The 23,454-nt window shown below is 37.7% G+C and overlaps 1 protein-coding gene across 1 annotated transcript in view; it reads left to right on the top strand.

The window, feature by feature from the left end:
• Positions 1-8,746: 8,746 nt before the first annotated feature.
• Positions 8,747-23,454, top strand: part of LOC111872076 (RNA exonuclease 1 homolog) — a 35,961-nt gene continuing 21,253 nt past the window's right edge. Inside the window, exons 1-4 of the mRNA XM_023865615.2 lie at positions 8,747-8,989; positions 14,750-16,384; positions 18,730-18,947; positions 22,187-22,318. Coding sequence (XP_023721383.1) covers positions 8,890-8,989; positions 14,750-16,384; positions 18,730-18,947; positions 22,187-22,318 — 2,085 coding nt within the window. The 5' untranslated portion in view covers positions 8,747-8,889. The remainder of the gene's footprint in view (positions 8,990-14,749; positions 16,385-18,729; positions 18,948-22,186; positions 22,319-23,454) is intronic.

The raw sequence follows: 23,454 nt of genomic DNA, 5'->3' as shown, positions 1-23,454 counted from the left end.
AATCACCATGCCTGCTATATATCAATATTGCAGATAGACCAAGTTTCAGTACTCTGTGTCTCATGACTGGCTTTTCTCTGAAAGAAAATAGTTGCAACTGTGATGTAGTAATTATTGTGAGGCCTACTTTAAACACAGCTGCAGAAGATGTCACACCATGTAACCCTTTGGTGTTTTCTTGACAAGAAACCTGGTCACCTCTCTCCATTACTCTTCCATGCATTTCTAAGATGGTAGACAAGCCTTCAGCAAAATTTACTATATAAAGTTCTATGTACTGATTGCCATAACAACAAATACCGTATTTACGCATGTATAGGCCGCACATTTTTTGCCAAAAATTCAAGAGGAAAACTGGGGTGCGGCTTATATTCGAAATATTCGAAATCACACTTCATTTAAAAAAAATTAACGTTGCCAAATTTCGGAATAATTTCTACTCCTGAAATAATATTCCAAGAAAATTATTTTTTCTATAATTTCTGTCTGAAAATTGTGCTGCGGCCTATACACGCACGCGGCCTATACATGCGTAAATACGGTATATATGCTCTTAATGTACATTTGGTTTTATGAACACTTCATTTATGTTTTGCATGAAATTATAGCACCTTAATTCTCAAATGAGCTCAAGAAAATTTCACTAAATAAACTTTAAACATGACCATAGAGTGGGTGCTGTTTTCATTGAAGATGAACCAAACAGATCTTAATTCTTATTTCATTCAACTTAGAGGTTTTTCTTCTCTATAGCTATAATATCTACAGTGAATGTAGAAGAGAAAATATGGAATCACAGCCAGCAAACGAATACCATATACATTGGATCGCATGGCTGGTTTGAGAGTTCAGTAGATGTAATAACTGGTGGAAGGTGAAGGTATTGATGATAAGATAAATTGATGCTGAAAGATTTTTACAGTGATTTACAATATTATAGTGACAGATTTTTGTGAATTTATATGTCAGGAATGTGCTTAACTGCTTGATATTGGGATACAGTGCAATGTAATTAATCTTGCACTGCTGTAATATGAGTAATCGTAAGAATGAATACATTTCTTTCAGAGTTTGTACTACAGAGCTTCTAAAATTTTCCAAAGTAGTGACTCTGAAACTGAAAAGTCCTTGGAAGTTTAAAAATGAGTACAAACAGTTCAGTTTCATTCATTCAATATTATGTATTTTTTTAATGAGTTACATTTTAAATTAAGGTCTTCATTATTTCCAATACACATATTAATCTATCTATTAATCAGTTTGCCAGTGTAAGTTTTATCAAAATTCAGTATGCTGTTGATGGATAGTGTTCTGATAAGGGCCCAAAATTTCTAATTAAGAAAATAAGGTACATAATATTACATTTTAACATTCTGTTGCATTGATGTACCACTCACTCATTCACCTCTATCTTTAATGCAACATAAAACCGTTAACAATCTCTCTCTAATTTAAAATTACATTAAAATCGCCTAAATTGCCACATGTTTTGGCCTTACTTCAGGCAACTGTTCATAGTTTGAAAACTGTCACACTGCAGTAGATCTTAGTCAATATATTTCCATGCTATTCCATATCACTGTTGACACTAAAATGTGTTTGTTTGTTTGTTTGTAGCAATTGAGGTAGTGTTAATGTTATTTTAAATTAAGGAGAGATTGTGAACAGTTTTAAATTGCATTAAAAGCAGGGGTGAATGAGTAAGTGAAAAGGTATGTAATTTAGGTGAACACATAGTGTTTGCATAATTCACTCCATGAAATTTGCTGTGCCTCTGTCTGAATTACTTTAAGATTTCTTTCCTGTTAGCATTCCTGTAGGCTGCCTGCAAGCAGGAAACCACATGAAATAAACAGACTACAGTGACCAACATTTATATCACATGAAACCAATTTTATCCCTCTTCACGTTAACTGTGCCCTTCTAAAACCTGAACCTTTACAAGTGTGTTCAAGATTGAAAAGTGAAATTGGAGGGAATCTGTGATTATGTTTTCATAGTATTTGATGAAGCCATTTACAGCTTTTCTTGGCTGTGCCATAGCTCAAGTGGTTCATCACTGTCTTCCCACCATGGCGGCCCAGGTTCAATCCCGGGTCCGGTCAAGTGGGATTTGTGGTGGACAAAGTGGCGCTGTGGCGGGTTTTGTCCAAGTACTTCGGTTCCCCTGCCAATCTTCATTCCACCAAATTCTTCATCATAATCACCCAGGGCAGGCTTGAATAGACCAGTTTATGGCCGCCATTACGAGTGGACCAAGTTGGACTCCACCCCCCACTAAGCGAATTAAAAAAAGAATTACAGCTTTTCTTCAAAATGAAGACTGCAGCTACTTCTCCTTCTTCTTTCCAAAGAGGGAGATGCAGAATTATTTCTTAACATATAGTGCCTCATTATGAGATACAAACATCAGCATTTAAGGTGAGGGGGGGAAACATTTGTGTTATGACTGTTATTCTGAACAGTGAAATGTTATAATGTAATTTTTCAATTAATACAGAAATTGTAATCTCATGGAACCACTCTGGCTCGCTCTGGCAAATATAAAATAAAATTTTCTTCAGAGAACTGAAATGCAGATTTATTTATATTAAGGCTCTGCAGCAGTTGGCTAGCATAAATTTGTAAATAGTGGATATTAATAAACATTCAATTAAGTGAAGAGATTTTCAATTTGCCAAAAACTTGTTAATTTAATCAGGAGTTTTAATCGAATTGCAATTTCTTTATCAAATTTAACATAAAGGGAAGTATTAATTAAATGTATACAAATACCACACAAATTCTTAGATCATACTGTATGAGAAGATATTAATCCACACGTCTTGAAAATGCACTGCAAAATCAGGAATGTATTACAGAAGAAATCCTCAAGTTATAATAATACAACATATGTAACAGGCTGGTTTGAAGAATCATATTATGCCGCTATAACTTTAACAGCAGTTGTAATTTATTTTACTTATAGTGAACATATTATGTTGAAAGCATGGAAGTCTTTGCAACAAATCTTGAAGTAAGGTTATCAAAGTATAAGTTTTATACTTTAATTGTATTGTAGTACATATCAGTGTAAAGAATTCTGCTAATTTAATCATAACTTCTGTAAAAGAATGGCTTTGTGCTATTATTATCATCATCAACATAATCTGCAGCAGCAAGATCATTCCAGCTGTTAATTTTAATCTGTATTCCAACAAACAGCATCCACTTTACATTGTAAACTGAAATATGAAACGTTGAAATGGTATATTACATAACACATCTGGCAAGACTGTGTGGACGTATTGAACCCATATTAGTAGTTTTCAGGGCGCGCGGTAGTGTAGTGGTTAAGGCACTATGCTACAAGTCGGAAGGTAACGGGTTCAAATACTGACGAGGTAATTGGATTTTTTTCAATTGACCTAATCCTTCCAGCCGCACTATGGCCCTGGGGTTCACTCAGCCTCTAACATAAATGAGTACCAGAAATTAAATAAATAATTTTCTTGGTGAGTAAAGCCCAGCCGGTGTGTAAGGCTGACAACCTTACCGCAATCTTTGAGCCGGTTGTCTAGATAATGTGGGACCCTCAATGTCTCATAACCTTATGGGCCTTCGTGGTCTGATACAGGGATAGCTTTAATTTACTTTACTTTATTAGGGGTTCTCTCTTAGTTGGCAGAATGAAGCGGGGGGGGGGATGTGATTTATATTTATATTAATTCAAGATCAATGTGGAATTAGTTATGATCATATGGAAATGCCAGTTATTTCATGCATTGTAGAAGTTCATTTATGGGACTGCTTCAGGCAAGGATATCCCAGTGCTACTATGTGTATTTTCTACAACGTAACAGATGAAGTGTTGTTAACTCTTTCACTACATAAGTTTCCTCACAGTTTCAAAGAAAATAATATCTGGAACATGTTTTTAGATATATATGATGTCATCTGTTAAGTGAAACATATCTATGTATCATAACTCAGTAATTTTATCAAGAGAAAAAATTGTCTGTGGTTTACCTACACCTATCTCTTCATGTACAAACTCATGGGAAAGTAAATGATTCACTTTATAAAAAGATGAATTTAGAATTGTCCCTTTGCAATGAACATATATATTGGAAGGAATAGAAATAATGCACCACACTCTGTCTCCTTTATTTTCAGGGGGGAAAAGCAATATTCATAATTGGTTACGAGACTGGGGGTTTGGAGGAGTGATACCAGGACCATCTCATTCTGAACATTATGATGATTAAAATCCGTGCCTCTACCAGGAGTCAAACTCACTCAACTACTACCTTATATTAACTTTACTGACTTAGCTATCATCACTTATGAATAATTCGTACTGTATGGACTGAAACATTATTTCAACTTTGTGATTAATATTATGCCCAGACAGTTACATATCCGACCCCTCCTCTAAATCCTGTTGAAACAAAGACCAGAAGTTCCACACCACTAAAACAATGAGTGGTAAATGAACTGATTTAATTTATAATCTTATTAGTTAAAATATTATCTTCATCATTATATTATTAGTTAAATAAAAGCATTATTTTTGGAGAGTTGTTCAAGTTCAGGTGAGTAAGATATTTTGTGCTGTTTTGAGGTTTCCAGTAACAGTCACATACAATATTGCTTTTCTTATAGAACGCCCAGAGAGTACAGTTTTACAGATTCAAATGCCATGTTTGTAGTACAGCCTTCATTAGCGCTCTCATTTTCCCTACAAGAAAGACGTAGTTAGTTACATCTAATGTCTCTTGAAATGTATTAATTTTTTTAATCTTCCTTTTTTATATTTAAATCTATTATGAATTGTGATGTCGGAATTAGTTGGGTACAATTTTTGTAATTATCAACTATCTTTCTGGTATTATAAACTAATTTCTAACATAGTAACACAATAACCCCTCACTGGACACAGTCATGAGAAATCTTAATCCAGTTGAATCAGAGAGCTGAGAGGAAGTAGCAATAAGCCCTTGAGGGTCTTCATGAAGGGCCTGAGAAGGGTAAACTGTCTGATGTCTCTTTATGGATGAATAGCCTATCCATCAGGAAGAAGAAATGTCTGACCATCAGAAGAGGTCTCTATGGAGGAAACTGAGAGTTTGGATGGAAGCCAGTTAATGAGCCCAGCTGGGACAAATGATGGGGGCCCTGGTATCATTTATTGCTTTTCCAGTTATTCCTCAGCCATCATGGCTTCTTTCATAGTTCTGTTCCGTGATATTACCATCACAAATAAGAAAAATTGCTGTCAGAAAATATGCAAACATAAAATTACAAGAAGTTGGGGAAATATTGCCCTCTAAGATAGCGCCATTGTCCCAAGTATGGATGTCTGTACACATTTATCTGGCCTCACCATATTTCATAATATTTTGGGACGGTAATTATACCAAAAGTTACATAATTACTTGGGGGCACGCGGTAGCATAGTTGGTTGCACTATGCTACAAGACGGAAGGTCGCGGGTTCAAGTTATGATGAGGTCACTGGATTTTTTTCAATTCACGTAATCCTTCCAGCTGTACTATGGTCCTGGGGTCAACTCAGCCTCTAACAAAAATGAGTACCAGGAATATTCTTGGAATATCCTTGAGGGTAAAGTGTGGCCGGCGCGTAGGGCTGACAACCTTGCCGCCTAGGAGCTGATTGTCTAGAAAATGTAGGAACCTCAACATCTCACAACCCTATGGGCCTCCACAGCCTGTTACAGAGATAGCTTTACTTTTTTACTTATGTAATTACTTGCTATTTATGACCTTATAATGTATTCTAAGAAAGAAACTGCACTTACCTTCATTTTTGCTACCTTGAAAAATTAGTACAAAATACCCTATAATGATACTTTTTATCACAACAAGCAAACGCCACACAGCAGTCCTTCATTAACTACTCTTTAGCGTTTTCATTATCAGTATAAAGTTATCAGTGGCTAAATTAAACCATTTCATTAAAGAGAGGGTGGCATCATTCCCCTCACTTCCCTTACTATTAAGGTTCAGTATGTTTACTCCCAGTAGTTCTCACGGTAGAAAATTCGACATTATTATAGGCTGCGAGAATATTGATGTCTGAAAATCAACATGTGAGTGCAAAAGAGTTACTAGGAAAACAATCTAAAACCACTGTCATTATAAAAACGTTTTTCTTAAATGTGTTCCGTTGTTGGAATTAAAATTCCATCATAATTATTCTGAACACATGGTCTTTGTGCTTTGTGCCACTCATTCAAAATCTTAACGTATTGACATTATTTTAAACATCTACATTTGATAGAAGTTCCATGNTTCACCCATCGTCCGGTATATAAAAAAGACAAAAAACCACAACAAACAAGTATTGACATTATTATCTACATTTGATAGAAGTTCCACAACTCAGTGGTATAACTTTCGCCACCCTGTAGGTTGTTGTCCACTAGATTATAGGGTGAAATGTATGATACTCCATGTTCAACATATTGTGGCGTATTTGCTCCATGCGAGATGGTTGAGCCACAGAAAAAAAATTGTTGCTAAATAATACATGCACACAACAATAGAACGATGGAGATATGCAACCCATTTCTAGGCAACGGGTTGGTAAACACACGTCTGCAAAGGCAGTGACATCACACAACAGTACAGCAGCAGTGTTTTCTTTGTGTTTGTGCAGCTTGCGCATGCTCAGTGTAGTCTGTAGACTGAGTGATTGCTTTATCCATTTTGTGATGCTGCATAATAGTGGTCACATGCACTGTTGCTATAGTGACTAACAAAGAGGTTGCTACCATACATTTGTAAGAACATTTCTGCTTGCCTTTAAGTGTAGAACACGATGCTTATATTTATGTTATTGTGGTATGACAACTGAAAGCCTGAATAGTGGAGAGAGAAGAGGTGGTCATTACTAGGCAATGGCCCGGTAAACACTTTCCCATAATGGTAATTAATCTCCACGTAGTGATAAAATTCATGCAGAAGTTATCCGAGCAGGTCATGAAACTTTACAGTGTAAGATCCATAAGCTCATTAATTCTGTTTGGAATAAGGAAGAAACATCCGATCAATGGAAGGAGTCTATTACTGTACCAGTTTACAAGAAGGGCAATAAAGCTGACTGTAGCAATTATAGTGGGATATCACTGCTATCAAATTCATACAAAATTTTATCCAATATCCTTCTCTGAAGGTTAAGTTCATATATAGATGAAACTGGGGATCATCAATGTGGGTTTTGACATAACAAATCAGCTACTGATCAAATCTTTTGCGTTGGTCAGATACTGGAGAGAGAATAGGAGGTCAATGAAACAGTTCATCACCTATTCATAGACTTCAAGAAAGCCTATGATTCAGTTAGAAGGGAAGTATTATACAATATTCTCATAGAGTTTAAGCTACCCATGAAACTGGTTAAGCTGATTCAAATGTGTTTAAATGAAACGTATATGAAGTTTGTATAGGTAAACATTTGTCCGATAATTTTCCTATCCAGAATGGTCTGAATCAAGCAGATGATTTATCACCACTGCTTTTTAACTTTGCTTTAGAATATGCCATTAGGAAGGTCCAGGAAAACCAGGTGGGACTGAAATTAAATGAGACACATCAGCTGCTGGTCTATACTGATGATGTGAATCTACTGGAAGATAACACAGATATCATATATAGAAACACAGAAAGCTAATAAAGAGGTTAGTCTAGAAGTAAATGCAAGGAAAACTAAGTATATATTGCTGTCTCGTCACCAGATTACAGGGCAAAATCATGACGTAAATACAGCTTACAGGTATTTTTAGAATGTGGCACAGATCAGATATGGTTGAACAACAGTAACCAATGAAAGTTTGATTGAAGAGGAAATTAAGAGGAGATTGAATTTGGGCAGGGCTTGCTACCATTCAGCCCAGGACCTTTTGTCTTCTTGTCTGCTGCCAAAATTCATGCAAAGTAGAATATACTAAACTATAATTTTGCCTTTGGTACTGTTATGTATGTGAAACTTGGTCACTGACATTAAGGGAGAAATAATAAGATTGAGGGTGTTTGAGAACAGGGTGCTGAGGAGAATATTCGGACTGAACAGAGATAAAGTGATGGGAGGTTGAAGAAAACTTCATGCTTCATGAATTTTACTCTTCACCCAAGTATAATTAGAATGATGAAGTCAAGGAGGATGAGATGAGCAGGGCATGTAGCACGAATGGGGGAGAAGAAGAATGCTTATGGAATATTGCTGGGAAGGCCAGAAGGAAAGAACCACTTGGAAGACCAAGACAATATGGGGGACAATATTAAAATGGATCTTAGTGAGATAGGATATGGATTGGATTGATCTGGCTCAGGATAGGGACCAGTGGAGGGCTCTTGTGAACACGGTAATGAACCTTCGGGTTCCTAATATGCTGGCAAGTTTTTGGATCGCCGCACCATTGGCAGCTTCTCAAGAAGGGCTCAGCTCCATGAAGTTAGTTCTCAGATAATGTGTGTAAGTGAATTGGCTGCTGGATATCGTAGTAACATAGTTAAGATTCTTCTCATTGTAGCATATTAGCATGGGACACCTTTGCCGTTCCTCTTCCATGGAGTTACCATCTCACACGCTGGGTTTCTTCGTAGTCGTGGGCATTCTATTTTTATGAGATAGACCCTCCTTGAATGGCCAGCGATTGTTCAAAGAGTGAAACCGATGAGAGAATTTTCTTGCATACTAGGGAAATATGCTGTCAGCGCTGTCAACCGCACAGGGAAATCGAACAACAAGAAAATGTTGCCATGCACTTAGCGCACAGCGTTACGAATGGAGTAAAGTTTGGTGTGTGATGTTTAGATTATAATGTATTTGGTATGAGAAAGAGTATGATGAATGAGAAATTAGCTTGACCACATATTTACTGCAACAATGTTGCCCTCAACAGGATATTTTAAAACAATAAATTGTCCATTCTATGATAGTGGGTTGTGCGAGAGACCTTATTGCCATTTCAGACATGTGAAGAAAGGTGGGTTTGGTTATATTTAATTCTAGCTATTTACGAAACGTATTTCTGGTAGGTGGTCTTATTGTCACTGTGCATGGTGACGTAATATAACTTTAATGGTTCTTATCCTTCGTGAAAGAAGTTGGGTTAGGTATGTGCAATTTTATTAAGAGCCGGACGTAATTACAATAGGAACCATGTATATTTTATACAGACTTTCGTTTTTAATTCGTTGTGTAGACCAAATATTACAAATTCTGAAATCCAGAGTTTCGTTTCTAACGACCAAGGTTTATATTTTTCAATACTCTCATCAGCAGTAGTATAGTGGGTGCAGTACTTGTTTAACATCATAATATAATTTAATATTCTTTCAGTACCTCAAAGTTAAAAATACTAAGTTTGAAGGTAGAGCAAGAAACGTGTGTCAATATGTAGAGTTTTTTAAAGAGCTTGAAGTATGAAATGTGAGTTGTGACTACTTTTGTCAATCCTGTTCTCCATATCTTGTATTATTCATAAATGTCATGAACTTAGAAAAATGCCAACTCTTGAGGTTATTTGTGAGATAAAACTTGACTTAAAGAAACTCTTGATTACTGTGGCAGTTTTGTTGCTTTAAGTTTGGTTTGCTCTAATGTAGTTTAGATGAATTTGATCAAGATAGACAGGCGGCACAAAATCTGCCCCATACAAGAAGGAGGTTAGGAGTATGGACATGAACCTACGTGGTTTAAAAAATGTTAACTATTGACAATAAAGGTTTTTTAAATAACATCTAGAAACTTTTAAAAACTTTACAACATCAGGAAGCTGCTGTGATTGTGAAACGTTCGACATTATCCGTACTATGCACTAGAGGATATAAGTGTATGTATTTTAAATCAAAACACCTATTGTGATGGTAGTTTCCAGTTTGTAATGATGTTCCCTCTGAAGATGGCCCATAGGGACCAAAACATATAAGGGAGATAAGTTTTAACGTAGTAAAAACTTACATCTCACATTGGACATAGTGGTTTGTATTTATAATTGTAGTTTAGATGTTTTAAATTCAGTAACATTTTAGTACCTATAATAAAATGAGTAATGTGAGACAAATGTATAGCTACACAATAAATACCTCAATATTTGAAAACATTAACAGTCATTTCATTATGTAAATGTGACTCATTGCATCTCAGCTTAACATAGCAGTTGATATGACCACCTTGGATTTTAGTGAAATTTTTTTAAGTGTACACAGTCTGATGAATAAGTGATAAATATGAAGTTGGTTTCCTTCATCTGTTATTTTATTTTAAAGTTCTTTAAGTTTTCTTTAAAGGTACTTGCATTTGGATTAACTAAATTGCTTATAACTCTGTTCTTAATTAAGATAGAGAGCCCATTCATGTTCCAATTGAAAGCACTTAAACAGGGCTTTTATTTGGTAAGCCATCAAAAATATTTCAGATCACTTGAACATTTGGAAGTTGGACTTTAGTTAGTTAGTTAGTTAGTTATTGGAGAGGGTGGGTTTCCCCATGCACTTAGATCAGTATTGGTCCATTGTGCTTCCCTCTATGATATTCTACCAATCTCTATATCCTACTGATACTGGTGCGTACCATCAGTCCCGATCGAGCCAGCGAGTTCGGCCTCTACTGGCTTGGCGGTATCTATAATGCTTCCCCCATCTATCAGAGGCCTTAGAGACTATTGTTGGGCGGGAAACGTCCTGGAATTTGGCTCAGTGATCCCCTTTGGGGATATGAGGTTCTTTTACGTGCCGTAAAGCTACGACACGGGACCCACGGCTTAAAGTCCCTCCCAGAGGACTTGTTCCCTGAATTTTTCTGCCCTTAAAAATTCCACGACCTCCGCCGGGTTTGAACCCGCGTACCACGAGTCATGAGGTGGGAACGTTACCTCTAGACTACGGAGGCCACTAAGTTGGACTTTAACCTTAATTTATATGAAAATATATAGCCAAAGTTATTGAGTTTTTCTTTCCTTTTCAAAATAGTTTCTTATTCTTTAAGTAAGTATCTGGAAAAATTTATGTTGGGACATGAATGGGTTGGTGAGATATATATTTGTTTATAGCTACAGGTTGCATACAAATTGTTGTTTGCTTAAGTTGAAGATTACAGGAAACTACATAAGTAACGCAACAAAAGAAGGCAGAAAAGAAACCTGACAGTCTTATTCATTAAATTGTTATAATTAATTTCTCATTCAAATGATAAATGTTACCCGTAAGAATAGATATTTATAGTCTGTGAAGCGTGGTTTCTAGATTGTCAGTGGTGCAATAGGATTCCTTTGCGCTGATCATGTGCACGACATATTGTAGTTTGTGGAACCACTTTTGTCAGCACTTAGGAAGCTGGAACCCACAGAATACATGAAAGATTTATTGGGGCCTGATGGAATCCAAAACTGTTGGTTGGATTGCACTCACATTCACTTATACATGCATGACACCACCTCCTGTCATATTTGCAAGTTACGTGGGTAGGCTGAAAAGTAATGCACACATGCTTGTAGAGTGCGAACAAAAACAAATAGCAAGATCGGGCAAAAAGTACATTAAAGTACAATTCTTAAGTTTCAAAAGCATATATTTAGTTTTCAACATAGTCACCGTTAAGGCTAACACATTTCTCCCAACCTGTAACAAGTTTTTTCATTCTGTCACTGAAAAATTCTTCTGACTTTTCTCGAATCCAGGACTTAACAGCTGCTTTCACCTCATCGTCCGAGGTGTAATGATTACCCTTGAGGTCTCTCTTGAGTAGAGGAAAAAATAAAATTTGCAAGGTGCAAGATCGGGGGAATAAGGAGGGTGTGGAATTGGTTCAAACTTCAGGTTTCGCAGAGCCTCTTCAGTTGCGCGCGAGGTGTGTGGACAAGCGTTGTCATGTTGCAAGATTATTGGCGGCAGGCTGCCTCTAACACGACAAACTCAATGCCGGAGGTGTTTTAGAGTCTGTATGTACTGAGAAGAATTTACCATTGCCCCTCGTTCCAGAAAATCGGTCACATAAACTCGGTGAGCATCCCAAAACACAGTCAAAAGAAGTTTTTTGGCGGATGGTTGTGTTTTGAACTTTTTCGCCTGAGGAGAAGACAGATTTCGATATTCAGCGCTCTGTCTTTTCTCTTCCGGGTCATAACGATGGACTCATGACTCGTCCCCCGTCACAATATTCAAACGAAATTCGTCTCCTTCGTCACGGTAGCGCTGCAAAAGTTGCTCGCAGCATTCCAATCGACGCTGTTTGTTCTCGTCTGTGAGACGGTGTGGTACCCATCGTGCACAGATTTTACGGTATCCCAATTGTTCAATAATGAAGCCATCAGGTTCCTTGGATATTCCAATATGGTTTGCGATACACTTTTGAGTGATTCGCCGGTCATTTTGAATCAAATCGTCGACGAGTTTGCGATGATTATCATCTGTGGCAGTGATCGGATATCTGCTGCGTGTTTCATCAACAATTATGGCTTTTCCAGGCTCGCAACCACAAAATGTTATTACCCATCGATTTACAGTAGACCTATCAACAAGGTCGTCACCATAAACAGCCTTTAAATGCCGATGAATCTCAGTAGGAATCACTTTTTCAGCAGTTAAAAATTCGATAACAGCACGCTGTTTAACTCGCATTGACATAGCACTAGAACACGTCTCCATACTTCCGCTTCTCGAAATACACTGGATGAACACAACGACCTCAAACCTGCGCATGCGTATTTATTGAGGGGGAATATTACTTCCACATGTCACCTGGCACACTTCTGAAGGTCATTTCGTTTGCGCTCTACAAGCATGTGTGCATTACTTTTCAGCCTACCTACGTACATATCATCTAATATCTGCCACTGAATACTGTTCAACCTGCAAGTGTACTGTACGTGTAGTGGTGAACACATTTGCTCCCGAAAACACTTTTGTCTGTTCTTGGTTATTTAGGTAGAGGTGACACAATGCATTTTTTTAGTACCTGGAAGTGTTCATGCTTTCCTGTATCTGTCTTCATACATCAGCCTGTCTTTTCTGTAGCTATTTTAGTGTCATGATCCGCGTCTCACAAGGATTTTGCAGACTTGCCTTTCTTTCTAGTCTTTGATTGTTTTTTGTAGTCTAATCACTTCCACCTTTGCCATGTGATGCTGCAAAGAGGTTCTACTTAGTATCCATTCCAAAATCATCCTTTTGATAGAGGTTGATTAAAATTTTCATGCTTTTATACTGCAAAGCAGCAACATCAGAAAAGCAGTAAATCTTTCAAGTTACCAGACGGATAACTACATTATTTGCTTTGGAATAAATGTACACCTCTACTGTCAAGGTTTCAACAACTGATATGGCAACAAAATTGATGTTCTCTGTCTTTTCATTTTGAGAAAAATAAGCCATAAATGGATGAGTTGCCGAAACATTGTTCTGATGAACATCTGATACTTCATTGCATAATGGATTAGTTTTCNAGTTTGGTCAGTCCACTGTGACACCTGCTAAACATAACATTCGAACTGAATGGCATTATTTTACACTTTTCAAAAAGAGTTTGTTCTTTTGGTTCATCCTCGTCCATCACACTAGCAATATTATAAAAGGTTATCAACTCCATCCAGTGTGATTGATAAATGTTTATTTTCTCTATTATATTTAAGCATCCTGTTGCACTTTATACGATATATGATATAACTCCGTCCTAAGTGCAAACTATATTTATAGGTCTTTCGTCTTGTTCTTTTTTATACACTACATGTTTCGGCCCCAAACGGCCATCATCAGGTGTATACACTCACGTATCTGTTACACTGCACTTATTTATAACATTTAAAATTTAAAAAATGTTAAAGGATTTAAAATTAGAACTGAAGATTTTATAAGTGCTAATTCAGAGAAATCAAAATTAATGCATGTAAATAACAAAGACATCAACAAAGTAGATTTTGGTAATAACAATCAGGAAGACATATGTTTTTAAATTTTAAATGTTATAAATAAGTGCAGTGTAACAGATACGTGAGTGTATACGCCTGATGATGGCCGTTTGGGGCCGAAACATGTAGTGTATAAAGGAGAACAAAACGAAATACCTATGAATATAGTTTGCACTTAGGACGGAGTTATATCATATATTGTTTATTTTCTCCTTTTTTATCTTTCATCCTTGACATGTTTCGGTCTTAGAGACCATCTTCAGAAGGATATATCAATACAGGCAGAAACTACTATTACAATGAGTTTGGTCAATATCAATACATACAGACAATATCATCACAATCCCATTAATATAAAATCTGAGCATTTAAAAACTATAGCGATGTGCATGAATACATTAAAATATTTATAAATTACTGCAGTTAGTTTATTTACAAGTGTGGTTTAAAAAACTTTGTTAGAATTAAAATCAGTTTGGTTCATGTCCTTTATACTGCCTCTCTAGTGTCTACCACACCATGGTTCCATTGCTTGGTGAATAGGACCCTTCAGCATCATCACACTGGACAGAGTTGATAACCTTTTATATAACCTTTTCATTCATTCATTCTTCTTTATTTTATCCTGTAGATCAAGATACATTGATATGGGACCTGTAAATTTCTGTTGTGCTAAAAGCCTCAAGAAAGTCTCGGCAAGATTGTGCAGTGTTCTTGCCAGAGTTCGTCTGTCAGTAGCCATCCACTGTCTGAATATCTCCATCAAATCATTGTCTGATCATTGGTAGTCATACTGTAAACTATTTTACAGAAACTGAAGATCTTTATATTTTATTTCAGAATTGACTGATACACCATCTTCAAGTATGTGTCAGGCAAATGCCAACAACCCTGCTCAGGAGTGCAGCACTGCCAACACTGGTGATGTAGCTGGCACTGACATTTTGCAAAGATTAGTTTCTGAGGCCGTAAAGAAAGTGTTACAGCATCCAGAAATGTTAGCAGGTTCAGTGTCCTCTGCGTCAGAAAATTCAATTCCCCAAGCTCTTGTTAGTCAGGTAGTGCAGGAACTAAAACCATCAGCATTGCAGATTGGTGGTGGTGACCCAGTATCTGAGGCTCCAGCACCCCGGTCGCACAGGGCGTATTTACCCCCAGCTGGAGTTCCATCTTACAAACCGACGCCTATATCAGAATTAAAGAAGCGCCATATTCCGGTGCCTTATACACCTTCTCCAGCACCAAGAGGCAGTTCCAAGGTTCAAGTGAAGCGATCAGGACCTTCAGATGATAATTCTACACAGAAAAAGGTAAAATGTGATGCAAAGGACATTCGGAAAGTGGAAGAAGAATACAATCCTGAGTCTGATGTATCTGTGAAAGATGTTGCATACAATCCATCATCTCTGAAGTATTCACCTCCACATAATGGTTGGAGTGGTTCCACCAAATTACCATCATACATACCAAGTTCAATTGATATGCTTCCAAAGTGTAATGATGACTATGTTCCTTCACCTGTCAGTTCATCGGTCCCTTTGCAACAGTATTGCCCAACAGAAAAATCTTGCTCCAGGTCTGAACCTAATTATGTCCCTGAAGGTTCAACAAATAATATATCTGAGATCCTGTATACTCCAACCATAAAATCCGAGCTGCGGGATGATATTGTGGATATAGATTTCTCTCCTGAATTTGATCTGTTGGATGAAATTCTAAATGAAAACTCAAATGAATCACAGAAAGGAAATAGTATGAAGACTGAAGATGGTCCTATGTTGCAGAGTGTTGTAAACAGTGATGAACCTAAGTTAAATGTTGAAAATGAGAAACCAAAAATTGATACTAATGAAAAAGTAGATCCTGGGGAGGTGAGTAGTAGGAGTAGACACAAGGGAAAACTGGGAGCGCATGTGCACGTAAATTCACACTCGGAGCCTGAGATGTGTTCATCAGTGAGCAAGAAAGAAGAACTGAAAAGAATGAGCAGATCAAAAAATAAGAGACATTCAAGTGAGAAAACAAAAGAACAGGATTGTAAGAGACATGATCGTGTTAAACATTCAAATTCGAATAGATCTGAACATAGGAAGTCAGTTGATAAGTGTAGTAAAAGAGAGAGAGGAGAAAGGACTGAAAAGAAAGACACTGGTGGTGATAGTAAAAGTCAGAAGCACCATAAAGTGAAGGAAGAATCAAGAACAAAAGACAGACACACACATCATTCTGTGAATCAGCATGAGAAACGTTCGAGTTCCAAAACACTGGTTAAAGGAAAGAGTCATTCAGGTAACAGTGGATCAAAACATGAAAGTCAAGGTCATCACCATCACCGTCATTACAGGCACAAACACACATTAGAAAAGCATCATCAGGACAGTAAATCTCGCCGTAGAGAACATAAGACAGCCGCGGTAACAGCCACCAGAAAGGTGACAAAGAAGCATCCAGGTGAAGATTGTGGAATGAATGAAGGTAAGCTGTTTCCGTTATATCAATATGGAGGAGTAAAAGGTAAAATTGTCCGTGTGCTTAACTATAGCACTACACTGTGAAGGCATATGGGGGAGTGGATGTATAGATCCACATTTTCTTGACCTCGGCACTTGTTGAAGGTGAGTGGTCAGCTTCACGCCCTTGTCACTTTACCACCAGGGAAAGAGCCCTCAGTACCCACTGGATAGGAGGTTGGGTAGACCCCAGAGCCAGTTTGGATGACTTGGAGAAGAGAAAAAGCTTGCCTCCATTGGTACTTGAACTCCAACCCCCGTTGTCCAGCCTGTAGCCAGTTGCTATACCGACTGCGCTACCTCAGCTAGTATGTAGGAGTAGTTCAGTACAACTAAATTCTTTGATAAATTTTTTATTATCATCTTGAATGAATGAATGTATGAGGGGTAGGCCTTCTCGGCCCTTGCACCGCAACCTACAGTGGTCTATTGTGCTTTCCCTTTTAATTATCCCCTCAGCAATCCCGCCCTTCAAATGAAGCGCAGGATTTTGTACATGGAGGCGTCGAAATACGAGTAGTCACTTGGTTCCATAAAGTATTGACCCAAGTGATGTAGTCTTAAGTAAGATAAAGCCTCACATTCACACAGGATATGTGTGGCTGTTTCGTTTTCTTCTTGACACCTCTCACAAGTGGGACTATCACTTAGTCCCAGTTTGAACAGGTGTCCTTTGAGGTGATAGTGTCCTGTACGCAGTCCTACCACCCATTGTAGCTGGGTCATAGCTGCATGTCTTGAACCCAAGACTTTCTGCAGCACATTATCCGTACACCATCAGATCCGTTGTAATGACCATTACTGCTAGAGACATTGCTATTACCAATTTTAGGCTATCACAGTGGTTAACCATTGACAGTTATTCAGCTCTTTGGTCTGTGCAATATGTGGATGTGGGAAGAATTTCTGGTATTTCAGAGGTTCATGCTGCCTCCATCTTCAGGGTTGAAGTGTGTAGGGTGGGTGAAGGAAATGATATGAAAGAAAAAAAGGAGCTGCCCTTATAAGGCTATGGAGTGCACCAAAGAACCATCAGCCACAGGTGGTGCCAAGTGGTTATCATCAATCCAAGTGCTTACCAGACGGAAGTTGCAAAACCTTGTGTGCTGTGGTTTGAGCAGAGTGGAAAGTGGCAGGGATATCTTTGTTATTGTACATTTTAACTGAGATGAGGAGGAAGAAGCTTGAAGAATTGTATATCTTAGGAGGAAAATGAGCCTATGAATTGATGATAGATGGGTTTAAGTAATGTTAAATCAGGTGAGCACTTGGTTGGGTGACTGCTTGGAGACACCAGTAGTAGTTGATTTTTGATGTACTCCATGACCCTTAAAATGGCTATTCCTGTCCCTGTTGGTCTGTACTGGACATCAGCCCCTCCTCTTCCCATCTGTATATCACATTTCCTCTATTCTACAGCACATTAAGCAGAATCTGTAGACTTGAAGTATGGACTAGATGCACAAGTGAATAAGATTTTGAATAGATCCATTTTTTCATTTATGTTTTCTGTTTTATGATGATTTGTATTAATACAAAGAAGTTTCATATTTGAATATTGACAGTCCCTATTGTAATATATGTATTTTCTTTTCTGGAACCTATCACTAAATTAAGAGTGTAGCATCTTTTTTTCTGAAAACATAACTGAATCGGGTGTATCTTAACACTCAGTAGCATCTTAGAATTGAGGAAGTACAGAGTATTTACAAACTCACCCACACTACGCACATTAACCCTGAAGTTGGAAGCTATATGTACATTTGAAATGTTGACAGCATTGGCATATACAAAAAAAAACCCTTGGCCTGTAGTCTGCAAGTGAACTATACCGACTGAGTGACCTCCACTTTTCGGCGAAGTTAATGCCAACTTTAGCAGATAGAGGTTGTTGTGTGATCAGCGCAGCGAATCCCAATGGCTGTTAATTTCGGTTTTTTAGACCGGAGCCACTATTTCCTTGAAATAGCTCCTCCGTTATCCTGATGAGGCTGAGTGGACCCACTACTTCTCAGAAAATCTGGTAGCGCCAGAAATCACACCCAGACCTCTGGATTTGTAGCCAGGAACTCTTGACCACTAGATCACAGAGGCGGTCTATACAGTGTAAACACCCGAGAGCTGAATTAACACCAGTTACTATTACACGTACCCCCACCATCATCAACCATATTAAAAAAGAAGAGCATTTAGAATGACCCTATTCTTGACACCCCAACATTTAGCCCCTACAATCTTTTCATAATTTTTGTATGTGTGCTACAAGGGTAAATTAGTAATCAATACCCATATGTGTGATTTTATTTGTAGGCAATTCTTCCCCTGGTGCAGGATCAGAAGAGAATTACAATAGCAGCAGTGATACTGACACTAAAGATACTGAAGTAGTCAATTCAGTTGCCTTGCCAGATTATCCTGCAGCTGGTTTAGTATCTGGTTCAGAGTCAGATGAAGATGCCATTACTCGGGAATGTTACCGCATTTTCCAAGAGTATGAGCCACAGCAAAGTCATCATACAGTAAGCAAGGTAAACATGAAATGTTAGAACGAAAAATTGTAGCCTGCTTCAAATTAGGTGCATATGAATATTAAAACAGTATTTCAAGTTAAGCAAAATTGATCAAATTCTCCTGACCTTTACACATGATTGTTAGTGGAGACAATTTATAAACCTAAAGTTGACATTTGTGNCTACATTCTGTTACTGAGTAAATTTTATGGTAGTTTTATCACAAGTCATGGTCAGAATAAGGCCCAGATATGATTTTATAGTTTTCTCTTTTTAACATAAGCTACTAGAATCCACTGTCCTAGCAGTAAAATTTGACCAGAAATTAGTATTTAATATGCCATCATAATTTTCGTCATATTGACATCATTGTCATCGTGTATTATTGGTGTATCAGAATATTTTTATTCACTTTCTACTTGTTTCTGTAACTTTCCCTGACCACTGTTTATTCAGTGTTTTTTCTTTTTTTAATTTTCTGACTTTTTTTTTTCTTTTCATTGTGATTTTTTCATCAGTTTTTTTTGGCATGGTAGTCTTGCCACATTTATGATGTAACCCAGATTCAGGTTTCGTTATTTTGTTGGATGTTGTTGAACTTCCAGCTTTGCATGTAGGTAAGAATCCTTTTCACTGAAATGCCTTTTCAGTTTGCATCAGGTACATTACGAATACCCATCCTGTAGTTTTTTATTTTTAAATATTTGCTCTGTAAGGATTTTCCTTAATTTTTTCTGCTTTAAGACCATTTTGCATTTGTTCTGGATCATGTTTTAGTAGCTTTTTTCCTTCCTTAGAAAAATGCTGAAAACAACTAAAAAAAAACATTAATATTTTATTGCAATTTTAACTTAGGAACTGCAGTACATAGCTTATATTACATTCTTGTCAGCTGTAGGAACAGGCAGAGCTGTTAAAAAATTAGAGTTTCTAAGCTTAACACATTTGTTAAAAATAATAAACTGTTTTTCCAAATATTGACATGCTCAAAATCTGAATTTACCATTTAACCATAATTCATTTTACCGTATCACAGTCTGAATGAATAGAGATATCTGAAACAGAAGTGTGGGAACTGATCACATTCAAGCAAACATTACAGTGACAACTCAAGTATCATTGCTTAGCAACAGCAAGTAAACAGTTGTTGCTAAATAAAGTCTACAACAATATGTGACTGTGGGAACCACCCGCAGTGGATTGAATGCTAGCCATTGACAAGCTAGGAACCTTCTGCTGCTTAGCAGCGGCTGAGTAAACAGCCAGTGCTAGGTAAAGCCTACAACAATACAGACAGTGACACGTTTTCTATAGGTCTGACTCAAGGTTAAATAAGGAGATACATTGAGTGGGAGTTTTTACCCCTGTGCAGAGGTGGGGTCGAATACCTCCACCGTGACCCTGCGAGTCGTAGGAGACGACGAAAAGGGAAATATCAAATGTGAGACAGTAAAATATGGTTGCAAGTCCCAAGGGACTAGGACCCAAGAAACACTGCACTGGCAAGGGCCAGCAGCATATACAAAAGACAGACCCATCTTCTCGTTAGAGAGAGCACCCCACAGAAACAAGACCGTAACTGTCAAGGAGTAATAAATATCTGGTCATGAGCCCAAGGAGGGTGCTGGATACCAAGACTTACTGACTGACTGATCGTCAGTTGCAATATGACTTTGACTTCGGGAGTTTTTAAAGCAGAGGCTGTGAAAATTGTGGCAAGCAACCACGGATCCAGCATGTAAATGGCAGTTAATTGCGTCAGGAAGTCAGTCAGGCCAATGACCCAATTTACATATGGCTTTCAAAATTATATAACAAAATTATGCAGGCAACAAGCAGAAATGTTACAAAATCATGATAATGAAAGTGTTCACAATATTGCACAAGGTGAAGCCTGAACTAGAAAGTATAAGAGGCTTAAACTTGGCGGTGGTCAAGCATATGACCATTCAAATGACTAGACTGCCGTTATAGTGGAACTACTAGAGATAGTGTACTACTGCTGTACTGAGCCTGGACTGATAGAGGCCCTGTATATATTTATATACATTGATTCACATGTTTAACATATAAAATGTCAGTATCATTTACATTATGACAAATAATTTACTACTGGAGACAATGACTCTGACAAAAGACAGACCAGGCCTCTCCTCAGAGAGGGCGCCGCACAATAACAAGACCGAAACTGTCAAACAGTAATAAATATCTGGTCATGAGCCCCAGATTGGGCTCGACACCATGACTGACTGGCCATCAGTTGCAATGTGACTTTGACTTTGACTTTTCAGAGTTTTTAGTTCCAGTTGATAATTCCGTTCCAGTACAGTGTTCAAGGTGTTACGGTGTCCACTATTGCTGTTATATTATTAGTCCTCAGTGAACGACCTTCAGTGCTTCAAATTCGTCTTTGTATACTGTGCAACTATAATAAATATTTATAGAACAGTTCAACAAGTGGTTGTCTCTACATACATGCGACCTCCCACAAAAGTATGCAAGGTACCTGTAAATACATTAAGTGAGCACATCATATTCTTCTGTAAAGCATAAGAAATTTAATGCAAGAATTGAGGTAAACATCACTTCATTAAGATATAGCCACCATATTCAATTTTCAGTAACTAAAGGAAGACAATTACTTGCAGAAGATAGAAAATATATCAAATAAAATTGATGAAATTCCTTAATATGGTCAGCAATTGTGCTTTTGTTGACCGTCTCTGTGGTCTAGTGGTCAGAGTTCCTGGCTACAGATCCAGAGGTCCTGAGTTCGATTCCCGGTGCTGTCAGATTTTCTGTGAAGTAGTGGGTCTGGAACGGGGTCCACTTAGTCTCATGAGGATAATTGAGGAGCTACTTGAATGGAAAAGTAGTGGCCCCAGTCTATAAAACCGAAATTAACGACTGCGGGGATTCGTCACACTTACCATGTGACACCCTCTATCCACTAAAGTTGGCATTAACTTTGCCGACAAGTGGCAGTCGCTTGGTCAGTATAGTTTACTTGCGGAGTAAGGCCACAGAGTTTGTTTTAACTGTGCTTTTGTATTGGAAGGCATTTACTATTATATATAAAAAAATGTTTTAAATATTACCTAGAAGAGTTACTGTTTGACATATTCTTGTAGTTATGAAACAGACTGTAAAGGTTTATAGATAAATGAGAATATATGGATGCTCACAGTTTTGCCATGTAAATAGAATGTTATTTTACACTGAGAGATATTGTGTTTAACCATTTTATTTGGTTACAGAAAGCCATTAAAATTGAAGAGCCTGTGAAGGAAGAAGATATACCTGTAAAGAAGCGTATTGCACATGAGGCAGCACAGAAGTATCCACCACTAGTAGCATCTTCACCTAAAAAACAAATAAACCCTATGCATGTGAGTTGCATAATCATTGTCCTGAAAATATGGGTAGGCTTCCCCTTACATTTGAACAAACTTATAGTTCATCACATTCCCACCAGAGTGATTTTAATGGGAATCTGTCTTTGCTGTCAGATTCTGTCACTGCCCAATCTAGGTTTATTTATAAGTCTAATGAAGGCATTCAATATGTAATAAGTTCATCACCAGACAAATTATCTATGTATGGTGTCTGTAATGTGTAAGGCTTGCAGTGCATGGCCAGTCCTTGAAGTAGCCGATGCAGGAACTCAGATCATAAAAAAAAGCAAAGCTATCCCTGTAACAGGCTATGGAGGACCAGAGGGTTGTGAGATGTCGAGGCTCCCACATCTTCTAGATAATCAGCTCACAGATGGCCTTACATGCTGGTCGCATTTTACCCCCCAGGAATATTCCAGGTACTCATTTTTGTTAAGAGTCTGAGTCCACCCCAGAACCATAATGCAGGTGGAAGTATTAGGAAATTGAAAAAATTCACCTCATCGGGAATTGAACCAGCGACGTTATGACTTGCAGCAAAGAGCCTCAACCAACTACACTAGCGTGTGCCCCAGGAACATAGAGCATGTGCTGTTCATGTGATTGTGTTGAGCACTAAATTTGATACCTACCTAATGCAGTAGACCATAGTGAATTGCTTCTCTACCTAACATAGATGAAAGGCTATTTAAATTAATTTAGATGATAGTGTCCATACAATCACCTTAATGGCGTATGAGTGATTTAGAAAAGGATCCTGAATGCTGGTTTACTGAGCGAGCTGGCTCAAATGGTAATGCTTCAGACCTGTATTTGCAAGGTTCCTGGCTTGACTGTCTTGACTGAGTCTTTCTGTAGTTTTTCTCAGTCCTTCAGACAAGCGCTGAATGATTCCTTAACCCTTTGACGTGGTCATTTAAATTCCGCGGCCGCGGCTCCTGCGGTAATATATTCAGCCGGCCATTTAAATTTTGCTCGAAAATTATTTATTCATCATTGTTCTTAAATTCTATGAGATAGGAACATGAAACTTTCACTAAAATGATCTTAAATGGTGGTTTTATAACCTTACCTTATAATATGGGCGCCCTGTATCTCGGCCATGGAAGCAGGTTGTTTAGTATTTCAGC

This window comes from Cryptotermes secundus, unplaced genomic scaffold (assembly GCF_002891405.2).
Source record: "Cryptotermes secundus unplaced genomic scaffold, Csec_1.0 scaffold162, whole genome shotgun sequence".
In the NCBI taxonomy this organism is placed as follows: domain Eukaryota; kingdom Metazoa; phylum Arthropoda; class Insecta; order Blattodea; family Kalotermitidae; genus Cryptotermes; species Cryptotermes secundus.
This window is presented reverse-complemented; position numbering and strand designations above follow the sequence as displayed.